The sequence below is a fragment of the Podarcis raffonei genome, chromosome 1, assembly GCF_027172205.1.
Source record: "Podarcis raffonei isolate rPodRaf1 chromosome 1, rPodRaf1.pri, whole genome shotgun sequence".
Classification (NCBI taxonomy): Eukaryota; Metazoa; Chordata; class Lepidosauria; order Squamata; family Lacertidae; genus Podarcis; species Podarcis raffonei.
The window spans coordinates 62,490,141-62,503,807 of NC_070602.1; the positions used below are offsets into that span (position 1 = coordinate 62,490,141).

General features: G+C 40.8%; 1 protein-coding gene across 1 annotated transcript in view; it reads right to left on the minus strand.

Annotated features, from left to right (window-relative positions):
- The window catches only part of LGR4 (leucine rich repeat containing G protein-coupled receptor 4), an 82,125-nt gene that overhangs the window by 17,197 nt on the left and 51,261 nt on the right, over positions 1-13,667 (minus strand). Inside the window, exons 3-4 of the mRNA XM_053389567.1 lie at positions 8,040-8,111; positions 7,044-7,115 (exon numbers count right to left, since the gene is read on the minus strand). Of these exons, the coding sequence (XP_053245542.1) occupies positions 7,044-7,115; positions 8,040-8,111 (144 nt within the window). The remainder of the gene's footprint in view (positions 1-7,043; positions 7,116-8,039; positions 8,112-13,667) is intronic.

Consider the following 13,667-nt stretch of genomic DNA (forward strand, 5'->3'; position numbering starts at 1 on the left):
TGAATAGAAGAACAAGGTAGCTCTAGGTTTAAGAACATGAGGTAGTTGTTATAGTATCTTTACAGAATTTTAAAAGCGATTTTCTATATCAGAACTTTGTCATATAATATTCTGCTAAAAACAACTTGAACTGGCAGCAGAAAATAATTTCAGTGAGAAAGCTTTATATTTATTGTTACAGCAGTACCATAAAAATATCTTTACTATACATCTTTTATGCAGTTTTAGTCCTTGTGGCAGGTACAAGTCATCTTGGTGAGAAAGACCATCTCATAATTCCAGAAATTATGGAAACACACAATAAAGTAAAAAGAGAGCTAAGAAATTCACAACACTGAGGAAAGGCTATAGCTCAGTGATAAAGCATGTCCTTTGCAAGCAAAAGGTGCCAGGTTCATCCACTAGCATCTCCAGGTAGGGATGGATAAGACTCCTATGTGAAACCCTGTTGAGTTTGTCAGCAAAATTACTGCTCATCTATGGCTAAATTGTAGGCAGTCAATCCTTTAGCAAAGTACCATTTCCAGGATTGTTTATGGAAGCCATGATAGTAAGCTGTTGTGAAACCAGTATTAGTCCAGTAGCATGGATGAGGTCTGTAGTGACTGCTTCTCAAGGATCAAGGACTTTATTCCCAAAACAGGTCAATTTTAGCAACGACACATGAATTCTTCATTTTGAAGGCAGTAGCCATTGTGAGCAATAAAAAAAAATCGGATAAAATATGAGTATGTTATTACGAAATGGTTCCTTAAAGCCCAATGCATTGTGCTACACAAAAAGAGCTGCTTCCCTTATGTACTTAGCAAGAGCTAATATGGATGAGCTTATATTACAGCTGACTGAAAAGCATCTTAGCATTTATCCTATTTTAAAGGAAGGAGTGGATGGTGCTTCACTTCTTCTCTCTCATCCCTTCTTCCCAGTGTAAGCAGGCAAAAGTCCACACTGACTTTAGGGGAATTCTATTTTTAAATTTTCTCAGCACACAAGAGATGTGTAATGCCAAAGAACAACAACAACAACAAAAATCTTACAAAACTAATGTATTTAGCATGCTTCTTTGCTGAAGTAGTTTAGCACATCTCCAGAGCTAGTAATGCAGGTTCTATATTTTGACTAAATCTGCTCTGATAAACTAAAGAAAAATAAAGATGTGAAGGAGAAAGAAAAACAAAAACCACCGCCATCTCACATTAAGGATGCAGTAATCATTACATCCATCTTAAATCCAACATGCAAGTTGGATATCCAACCCAGATATCCAAATAAGTTTGGATATCCAGATATATTTGGATATCCAGATATCCAAATATAGAATTATAGAATCAGATAATTATAGCTGGAATGAACCCTGATGGTCATCTAGTACAACCCCCTGCAATGAAAGAATCTCAACTAAAGCATCTATGACAGATGGCCATCCACCTCTGCTTAAAAAAAAACCAATGGAGAGCCCACCACCTCCCAAGAGAGTCTGTTTCACTGTTGAACAGCTCTTACTGTCAGAAAATTCTTCCTGATGTTTTAAGTCAGAATCTCCTTTCTTGTAACTTGAATTCATTGGTTTGAGTCCTACCCTCCAGAGTAGGAGGGGGGGAAAGTTTGCTCCATCTTCCAGGTGACAGGCCTTTCGATATCTGAATATGGCTATCATATCTCCTCTCACTCTCCTCTTTTCCAGGTTAAACATGCCCAATTCCCTCAACCCTTCCTCATAAGGCCATTCCTCATAAACCCTTCCTCATAAGTTTCCAGACCCTTTATAGGAAATGAATTCCAATGTAGCAATGACAGTGAGGTCCTCATGTCATTGCATAATAGATGGTGGGTGTTTATCCTTTGAGGCTCAAAGTATCTTAGCAACCATAATGGCTTGCTAAATCCACTTCCGCTGTCCTGTTGTAAATCTCCATACTATAGGGATATAGTTTAAAAGTACATGCACATCCGCAAATATGAAGGATTTTGCAAGTACAAAACTGATACAGACAATAGCCCCCAAACAGTGCAACACTGGGCACACCTACATCATATACTTCAATGCTTCAGGAAGGGGCTTGCATAGACCTTCTAAAACGGAGGGTGGGGGACACAATTCGTTTTAGCAACAACATTGTCTTTGGGACTACAAAACATCTTGTAGCTGACATCATTGTGCTGTTAACTGATGGGTGGAGCCACCCACCTGACAAATTTGGACAGCAAGGGAGATCCTGATAAGGACTGAGCCCATCAAACCAAAAAGGGTTCCTTGTCCCTGCTATATAGTGTTACCAAGCAAGTAATACTTCCTCATTGCTGTTGCAGCAGTTTTACAAATGTCTGCTTTAGTTATCCATTAAGGAGGAAACAGATTCCTCTTCTTTTCATAAGAAGTGCTCCAGGCTCCAGCTTTCCCATTTGGATATTTGCTTATAAGAAATCTATTTCAAATTCTGGTCTATAAATTCATGCTTGCTGGGCACACACTCATATTAATTACTATTATTTTTACTTATCAGGTCTCATTTCACACTTTAGTTCAAACACATAAAATGGTCAGTGGAGCAAGAACAAAGTAAGCATCATATATTTCTTATGGAAGACAGAACATTAAAATTATTCCTGAATGTACTGAGAACATAAGAAGAATCCTGCTGGATCAGACCAAAGGCTACCCAGTCCAGCATTCTGTTCCTATGTTGGCCAACCACATGCCTATGGGAATCTTGTAGGCAAGACCTGAGGGTATGTGTGCTCTCCTCCTCTTGTGATTCCCAACAGTTGTTATTCAGAGGCAAACTGACTCAGACAATGGAGGTAGAACATAGTTATCATTGCTAGTAACCACCGATACTGAGATTTAGGAGCTTGCGGTAGTAGTCTGCTCCTCCCGCCCCAGAACACGTGCCAGCAAGGAGAAAGCAGGGAATGACACATCAGGAAAGTTCACTGAAGGTTACAACAGCAGCAACTGGCAAGATGTTTTTCTGAAGCAGTAAAGGAAGCAATAGGAATATGCTAATTTATGAGTGGCTTGTGGACTTGAGTATCCAAACTGGCATATAAGCATATAAGGGAAGCTACCTAACAACAACAAATAATAATACACTTAAATATTAAAGTATTATTGCTCAAAACCAAGTAGCAGCAAATATAAAGCAGTGGATAAAAATCAAGAGCCACTAAAACAACACAACCACTGAATGAGATTATGATGCACGCATAACACTTCACAATTTCCATTTCTGCAGCACTACAGCCTGCCAGTTCTGTCTCAAAAGCATTAGGAGGATGTTGTAAATGATGTTATAGAGTACAATGGAGGGGAATGAGTACATTTAGATCACGTATGTGTTCTCTATTCTCAGTAGATTGTTCTGTTCACTCTTGCGGCCTGCGATCTAATCTCTCATTACTCTCTTCATTTGCTTTGGTGCTGTGGTACAGTATTTACATGGCTCGGGAAATCTAATAGCATTATTCCAGCAGTGAAACAGGAGATATTGACACAAGCCGTCATCTCAGAGTGTACATTTGAGATAAAACTGCTTCAGGACAACAGACGTCTGGAGTGAACTTTGTTCTTTTTAAGTGCTACTTCAAAAACCACAAGGAAATCACTCCAATGACTGCAAAGTAGTTATTAGATTTAAGAGGGGAGCACTGATAAGGCTGGATACAACAGAAATTGCATCATGGCAAGGACAACAAATCCACTCTTGAGTTAACAAGCACTTTCCCAGCTGTATTACTTGTAGGTATGGCATGCCAGCTGTATTACTTGTAGGTATAGCAGACCTTGCCATAGCTCAATACAGCCTATTTAATAAATGCTAGCACTCCCACAGCTGGCAGTCGAGCAGTGACTTTATGAAGCAAACACATCAATTCTGTGGCCTTCTCGGAGTTACCAACTGTGTCACAAGAGATCAAGTGCATGTGCGCAAACACAGATTACACACGTGTTTAGTTTTACACTTTTAAAAGTGGCCACAAAACCTTTCTTGGCATTTGGGTTATATATTAATCTTTTATTCACTTGTCACTGAAATTGGCAAGGTCAATATACCTAAAGTATTGTCTCACCTCTTAGATACTCAATAGATCACTGCGCTCTGCATGAGAGGGCTTCCTGCAGATACCATTTTATCAGGGGGGGTCTATTCTGTATGATATAGGAAGCAGGCTGTTATTATGTCCCCTACCCTTCAGAACTCTCTCCCATTATAGATCTGAAAGAAGAAGATAGGAACAAGGAAAGAGGCAGTTCCAGTTTAAATGGAAGAAGGTTGTTAATGGTTTTATATCCACTGGGATATAACCAGCGTTTTATACGCTGAACATACCTTGCCATGACAGACCAGTAACAGCTATTGTGTTTTTCATTTTTTACTGGCCATCAATTGGGCCAATATTGAGAGCTGGTAAACTCTTTAACAAAAGCTTAGATAGGATGGAAATGTTAACTGTCTTTTTCAGACAACCTGAACCTCAGTACATCAAGGGCTACCAAAATACAGTACATACACAAACCATACTCATGAAATTCTGAGGTGGTGAAATACTTTTTGTCACGAAGAAAAAATCCCCCTAAAGCTTCCTTCCTATAAAGTTGGGAATATTGCCAGACAACCAGCTAAGTAATGTTTAAACTTGAAGATTTTGGACTGAGATGACAGCTACGTAAATCTTTTTCAAAGGAAAGGAGGGAGGGAGAACAGAGTGAGACCAGCAATTTTCTAGTGTTTTACATGTAAAAGAGTTATCTGCTTTAACATTGCACACCTCAAATACCTTCAAAACATTTCTATCTGGAACAAATCCTTACCCAAAAGGTCAGTTTCTAATAATGCTATAGTACTACTATATGCATCAAACCATTTAAAGTTCTTTTTAGGCAAGTCCTACAGGGACGTGGGTGGCACTGTGGGTTAAACCACAGAGCCTAGGACTTGCCGATCAGAAGGTCGGCAGTTCGAATCCCCGCGACGGGGTGAGCTCCCATTGCTTGGTCCCTGCTCCTGCCAACCTAGCAGTTCGAAAGCACATCAAAGTGCAAGTAGATAAATAGGTACTGCTCCGGCGGGAAGGTAAACGGTGTTTCCGTGCGCTGCTCTGGTTCGCCAGAAGCAGCTTAGTCATGCTGGCCACATGACCCGGAAGCTGTAGGCCGGCTCCCTCGGCCAATAAGCAAGATGAGCGCCGCAACCCCAGAGTCGGCCACGACTGGACCTAATGGTCAGGGGTCCCTTTACCTTTACAGGCTCCACAACTGACAATATTTGAACACCCTCCAAGCACACAGTATACAGTAATCAAATTGATGAGACATCTGTTGCCAAAATGAATCTCCTCTAGCCATCATTCATGCCTTTGTAAACTTGAGGCTAGACTTCTAGAATACATTCTGTGAGAAGCTGCCCTTGATGGCTGTTCAGTAGCTGCAGATAACAAGCCACCCTAACTGCAGACAGAGCAGAGCTACCAGGAGCACACTGACACGACTGCTCTATTGTTTGGACAGGCTGGTCCATCATGGCAAAGTATGTTCAGCATACTTCCAATGGATATAAAATCATTAACAGCCTTCTTCCACCTTGACAGAAACTGCCTCTTTCCTTGTTCCTATCTTTTTCCTTCAGATCTACTGTATAGCAAGAGGATTTGGTGTTTACCAGCTGTGCACCAAGATACAATTGCAATAGTATACAATAAGGTATTCTCAGTTTTCGCTTGAAAATGTTGAACACCCTTGTCTTGAAGGCAACTTCTTCCAATAACATAATCTGCTGTGTGGATTTTAACTAGTTGATTTTAGGACAATTTCAATGCATTCTATAGTTAGAAATCAAAGACAATAGTATGTTAGCCACAACAAATTGCATAAAATACTAAAGAACATATACATAGAAACTTGCCTTTGCAGCTGAAGCATAATTCTGTCAATAAAGGAAGCCCTAAACTATGGTAGCCATTCTGTTGGTGGCGGGTAACTGGAGACTATTACGTCGTTGAATACAAATGAATTTCTTTTGCAGAACAGCTTGCAGACCTGAAAGCATTTCTGAACTTCCTTAGACCATTCTGAATCAACAAATGTGCTGGAGGACTTGAATTATAGGTCAAAAGGATTAACATGAATTATTTTTCTCTCTCAAGCCAAATCCATACATTTTCAATGACATTTTTTGTGTTTTTGTCCTGTGCTTCAATAATTGCCCAGTAGGATTACAAAGGAATTGCACTTGAGAAAATTCCCCTTCCAAAGACTCAGAACTGGGCTGAGACTGAAGTGCTATGGAAAAAATGTTTAATGTCTTCACACTAGATCAAGGGTGGGGCCTATTTTAGCCAGATGCAGGGAAATTTGTTTTATTGGTTTTTAAATCTGAATTTTAAAGTGTTGTAAGCCGCCCTGGGAACTGATGGTCCAGGGCAGTAGCAGTAGCAGTAGTAGTAGTAGTAGTAGTAGTAGTAGCAGTAGTAGTAGTAGTAGTACTGATAATAATTTGAACTTGGTCAATCTCCTGACAGTCTGCATTCCAGCAATGGGTGAAGCAAAAACTACACACATCACTGTCACAAACACATGCACCAGACACGAAGGCACACAACACTCTCTCCCTCACACAAACACAGTCACACACTCATATATCCATACACTCTCACACACCAGGAGTACACAAACACAATACTTTCAGCCCTTCTCCCCTCTAGGGCTGTAGTAGTTGTAAAGATATATTTGCCTGCTCATTAGGAAAAAAAAAACCCAATTGATTATAATCATGTATCCCCACATGAGCAAAAAGCACCTGTAACAATTCCATTTAAAAACCCCTTTCACTCACTGTGAAGTTTTTCTGATTGTTTTAGAAAGTTTTGCATTTGCAAATAGCATGAGCAATACCCTTCCAAATGCAATTAGAATAATTAAGAGTTATTCATGTCCAGAGCTGTATGAGCTGCTTCCAGCTTCCAGAATGCAAGGTATGTTCAGAGAGAGATGAAAATAGGAAAGAAAACAGATGCAGGAGCAGGGAATTCTCAAGGAAACTTACAAGGACTGTAGTCCGCTGAGTCCCCTGATGGCCTCATTGGGAACGGTTTTCAACTGATTGTTCTGCAGAGTGCTGTAAAAAGAAAAGGGGGGGGGAATAAGAACATGAACAGGATAAACAGATTGGAGAAGTCTCTCAACTGACATTCACAAATTCAGTACAGTTTGTTCCCAATGTACTTCTTGTCTATGTTCCCTCCCCTCATGCTGGAATTCTGAACTAAATGACAGTTCAATATAGCCTGAGCCCTGTGCCTAGTGAGGAAAAAAATCCATATTCAATTGAGATCATACAAGGGAGATAGACGAGAGAGACGAGGTCCAGTAAGCCACCAAAAAATGACTTCAGAAACACATCCTTTAGCCTACTGATTAGTGTTTCTTCACCTCATAACATCTACGCCTGGAGTATAATCAGAAGCTCTGAGACATGCAAACAGGATTCCCTATCACACATTAAATTCCGAGCCTTCATTCATGGTGAACAACTGAGGCAAAACCTATGGAGGCTGACCTATGCAAAAAGGACTTGGTGTATGAAGTCCCTACATAATTGTGGTGATGTTCAGCTTGCCATTACAGTCGTGGTGGTGGGACTTGAAATTTTGGTTAAAAGGAAAAGATAGCAACTTCATTGCAAGCTGCTTCACCCGAACAACTTCATACAGGGCAGCTCCCACGTAGTTCTAATTCAAGCTAACACCATAGTGCTCTATGCATGTGTGCATGGCCCTCAGAACCACACATTGACCCCCAATTAAATGAAGCAATAAACATTTAAACAAAGTTGCAACCAGCCACCCACAGTTTAATCCTCCACTGGAATTGTTTAAAAAGTGACAAGGCAATAGAACTTTTCTTGTTACTGCCTCTGCACTGTCCAAAAAAAATCCTAGAACAAAATACACAATTCCGCTCATTCCGTCAGAGAATATGTTGACTGGACAAGAAAGAAGTAAAGAATTACCCCATGAAGCTCTGAAATTTGATTACTTACAGAACTTTGAGCTCCTTCAACCCAGACAAGGCCTTCGGATGAATAAAAGCGAGGTCATTGCCAGCCAGCCGTCTGGAAAAGATTGCAGTAATAATAATAGGCTACAAAAATACAGCATATTTCTAAGTGTCTAATGCATTAAATCATCAGGACATCAAAACATTCATCAAGCAACCGGCGTGCTCTGCATTCGATTGTACCACATTTCCATTCACTAGCACTCACTTAACTCGTGTGTTTTTAAGTAACGATCGTGCGTGGAGTTCTCAGAGTCTGTAACATTTAAACTACAAGTGTCAAGCCACAACTACCACATTATGAATTGTAGCCTACTACCACATTTCTATTCCACTCTAGATAACGCAGCTTTCAACTATTGGGGCCAAGGATCCACTCTTAAAAGGGTTTTGAGCAGTAGGATAAAGGTGTCCAGCCAAGTTACTCATGTCAATTCTGCATGAAGGTGGGAAATTTTGTACCAAAAAGGTGCTGCCTATTAAAAAATAATAATAATGAAGGCAACTCTGCAAAATTTACAGTAGATGTGTCAGTCTAATTCTAACAGAAAATTCCAAATCCCTTACTGCAATCTGTTTGTCTTTTTTCTGCATGCTTAGAAGCAACTGCTCTCTCCATACATAGCTCTCTCTGTTTATTTGAAGATTATGGGTTTTTTAAATCTCCGTTCTATAGACCAGCAAATTCCAAACTAAATATCTACTATAGATCCAGATACTGTTTTAACCATTAAACAAACCAAAGTTCCTCAAGTCTGGACCTCACAATGAACTGTTGCTAGTTGAAAACCCAAAGTGGATCTCCTCCTGACAGACACAAACAAGGGGGAACCAAAGGTTCAGCGCAACTAGTATGTGAAGCAGAAAACCTTGGTTTTCCATTCTCTCTGAAAAGAGCTATTGTACATGTATGTGTATTTATGCACAAGAAGAAAAAAGGACTCTCCACCACACCCAAGTAACCATCACAGAAACAGCTTTGAGATGGAGTTATCCCATTTATCTTTCATGTGTTCTCTTCAAACATTTATTTAGTAGTAAGTCTGTTGTTATATGGTCCAATTCCTGTCAACTGCTGATGCTTGTAACACTAGATGTTTTATTTAGGAAAGCGATAAGAAAATGCCAAACACCTGGTTATTCCTGGCTGCCAACGCGAACAACAGATCATTTTCGGCCAAATTGGTTGCTCCCTTGTTTGCTTTAATGCCTCGGCTAAGATCTGAAGATGCTAGTGCAGATTAAATAATGCCACCGAGAAAAATACAATAGGGATGTTTGTACAAAATAAGTCTTATTGCACTTAGAAATTGAAAACGGTTTTTATATATTCTGTTCCCTACCCATTCCCTTTTTGTCTTTGTACCATGCCTATTACATTTTTAGGCTGCTTTAACCTATAAACAGTGTGTAGAAAATTGTAGGTGCTTTTAAAGTGGTAAACCATCACAATCAATGCAAGTTAACTTTGTGATGACTAACTTGTCCCATTGATTTCAATTTGATTAATGCAGAGAGGGCTGGATGAGTGTATACAGAAACTAGCCTACTGCACCAAGCTAACATTTATTTTCATCACTTTATCCACCTTTTCCTCTGGTCCCCCTGACTACTGATATGCGGCCCCTGGAAATTGGCACAGAAAAATGCAACCCTCAAGGTGAGATAGATTCCTCACCCCTGCCATTTAATTAATAAATCTGGTTAAACCATAAAGGTTGTTTTTCAATTCATTTGCTTTAACTTTTCTTTTTAGTTGTTCTTATTATACTGCATACATTGCCTTGATACATATGGGTGCAACCAACAGGGCAGAGCATACACTGAGCTAGTGATAGCGGCAGTCATTGCTAAATCTCTAGATCAGAGCTTTCCAAACTGTGTGTCACGACATGTTAGTGTGTCAGTTGCAGTGTGTAGGTGTGTTGCGTGAATGCTCCCCTGCATTCTTCCCAGGACTGGAAAGAGGTTAGTTTAACCTCCGGTTTGCCAGCAAAACTGAATTACTGTGTCGCGAAATGATGCGTGTCTAAAAAGTGTGTCACCAACAGGAAAAGTTTGGAAAGCTCTGTTCTAGATGTTTAGTCTTCTGGATATCTGAGAAGTGGATGCTGAAGTCTATGAATTTGAAGTGTATATTTTTCCAGCCAGAGGGGTACTTGCTTTATTTATTAATTTGGAATACAAAGTTTGTGATACTTTAGAATACTGACTTTTAGCCAAGATATGTGTTTTCTTGTAGAAAAGTTGTAACAAGCATGAAAACACAGGTGGTGCACATGTCAATCGGGATGGAACAGGCTCACATATCATAAACCCTGTGAGTGGTTCCAATCCACTGGATTTCTGGGGAGAAAAGGCCCGTCAACTGCGCGGATGGGGGAGTTTCTCCTTCTTTCCTTTGATTGGGGATAACCAATGTGGTGTCCTCCTGGTGTTGTTGGACTACAACTCCCAGCATCCCTGGCGACTGCCCATGCTTGCTGGAATGGCTGTGAGTTACAGTTCTAAAGATCTCAGAAGGCCGCTTCACAGTAATTTGGAGCAGAGCTTTTTATGTGGCTGTCCCTGTTCTGAGGGGAAACCATTCCTGTCAAGATATGGCAGGTGCCCACATCCTGCATTTTCTGGAAACAATTTAAGGCATTTTTGTTCCAACAAGCTTTCTGAGCTGGATAAATAGGTATCTACTATACATGTCTACTTTGTATTGTTTTAAAGTTTATCTGTGTTGTCTTTAACTATTTTAAAAGTTGCTTTTATTTTATTTTGTACATCGCCTTGAGATGGGTGTGGAAAGCAATTAAAAACAATTCCAAGTAATTCCTTTACAGTGGAACCTTGGGTTACAAACACCTTGGGTTACAGACTCCGCTAACCTGGAAGTAGTACCTCGGGTTAAGAACTTTGCTTCAGGATGATAACAGAAATCACGTAGTGGTGGCACAGCAGCAGCGGGAGGCCCCATTAGCTAAAGTGGTACCTCAGGTTAAAAACAGTTTCAGGTTAAGAATGGACCTGCGGAACGAATTAAGTTTGTAACCAGAGGAACCACTATATTCGTCTTTTACCATGCACCATAGCTGGGTCCACACTTGAGATGAACAGACTATATGAAGCATATGCAAAAAGCAAGCAAGTATATTATAACATAGTAAACTTGTTTGTAATACAATACTATTACGAGGAAAGATGTGAAATGATGCTTGGGCAGTTATTTACTTTATGATATAACAGTTACTTTGAAGATAAGGCTGCTTACTTGCTCTAATTCTTTTTCCTAATCTGAACCAACAGGCATTTCCTCTTTTTCTTCTCCTTAACTCACAGGCTGCATAGACAACTTCACCTTAAGTCTTCATTTTGTCAGGATTCTCTTTACCCCAATTAATTTACATGCTTCATCTAGCTTCTATTTGAAGTTTTGTTTCTGATCAGGGACTCATTACTTTTGTGAAGACAACCACCGCCAACTGACAATCCGGATTCAGCTATCTTGGAAAACTGCAGGTAAAGCCTCTCTTCCTAGCTTTAGCCTTCAGTGATTTTAACTTGGTTGTCTTTGCACCTTCCTGTTGAACAGCTGCCTGGTGCCAGAATACTCTCTCAGATCTCAGAAGCACACTTGCTACCTTTTCAGCCCCCAGCTGCAGACTCTTCTGAGCAGGGGCAGCCCATCTAGTTTCGCCACCGAAGGTGAAACAGCAGTGGCGGTGGGCAGATGCCCATGGAGGTGCTCCTTGGATTCTGCTGCCTATGGTGGCTGCCTCAGTCTGCCTCATGAATGGGCCGGCCCTGCTCATGAGCCTTGACAACACTGACAACACTGTTCAGAGTGCTGTGACTGCCGTATTATTCTATTCCCTCAGAACCATCTAATCTTAAGGAATTTCAGCATCTCACTGGACTCTATCGGAAGACCAATGAATTTAAATAGGAAGTCCCACTAAGGGACCTATGACAGATTGCTCTTTTTGGATTCTACTGATCCATACAAAAACTGAATTCTACTGCAAAATGTCATAATGGTGGAAGTTGTACAGTTACCTCTTTAATAAATGTGTCAGCCTAACTGCTTCCTGGAAGATGGCCAACTGAAGAACCCCCTATACACTGTAAATCACAGGCTTAGGTTAGAAGTAAACTGCCTGCCACACACACCAAACACTTTAAATAAAACATTTTCACATTTGAATTTCTCTCAGTGTTACAGTTTCCCTACAGAGGCACACTGCCTCTGATACTAAAGCCATCATGGCTAGAAATCATCATCAGAAAGTTTATGGTTATTTTGCACATTCTGTGGCACAAATTCTACATTTCAGGGAATTTTAAAGACTTTCTGCCCTCAGGTCCCACTTGAAAGGACAGAAAGTTACTGAGGCCCAGTATTCGCAAAAGGGTGGTGTAAGGATGGAGCCAGACACAAAATGGAAAGCAATTAATGTCATCATTTTAACCCCTCCTTAAAAAATGGCTGAATTCTACACCACAATTATTTCCTTGTGGTAAGGAGTGCCATCGTTCCTCAAGTTAAGTACAGACTTTGGCTCTGTGAGTGAGACTCAGCCTCCCCATTTTAGGCAGAATTTGCCACGTCCAGAGAGTCTAAGCAGAAGTAGAGAAGACGTTTTATTTCATATTCCCCTCTCCATGCTTCTTAGTTCTCACCTGTCATCTCTTATCTCCTACGGTATTTATTTGCACAGTGCCTAGATAAACACAAGAGGCAGTAATAGTCACCAACTTGGATGGCTTTAAAAGAGGACTAGACAAATTCATGGAGATAGAGCCCCTGCTCCAACACCACCATTGTAGCTTAGCTTAGTGGCACCAAGGTCCTGTCCTATTCCTCATTCTCTCTGCTGCCGCCATCCACTCATGTGTTACTGAGGGCAATGGGCACAGGAGTCAGCATGGATTTCTGAGGGCAATGGGCACAGGAGTCAGCATGGATTTCTGAAAAATAAGTCATGTCAGACTAACCTGATCTTGTTTTTTGACAGAATTACAAGCCTGGTAGATGAAGGGAACGCAGTGGATGTAGCCTACCTTGATTTCAGCAAGGCATTTGACAAGGTGCCCCATGATATTCTTGTAAAGAAGCTGGTAAAATGCGGTCTTGACTATGCTACCACTCAGTGGATTTGTAACTGGCTGACTGACCGAACCCAAAGGGTGCTCATCAATGGTTCCTCTTCATCCTGGAGAAGAGTGACTAGTGGGGTGCCACAGGGTTCTGTCTTGGGCCCAGTCTTATTCAACATCTTTATCAACGACTTGGATGATGGACTCAAGGGCATTCTGTTCAAATTTGCAGATGACACCAAACTGGGAGGGGTGGCTAACACCCCAGAGGACAGGATCACACTTCAAAACGACCTTGACAGATTAGAGAACTGGGCCAAAACAAACAAGATGAATTTTAACAGGGAGAAATGTAAAGTATTGCACTTGGGCAAAAAAAATGAGAGGCACAAATACAAGATGGGTGACACCTGGCTTGAGAGCACTACATGTGAAAAGGATCTAGGAGTCTTGGTTGACCACAAACTTGACATGAGCCAACAGTGTGACGCGGCAGCTAAAAAAGCCAATGCAATTCTGGGCT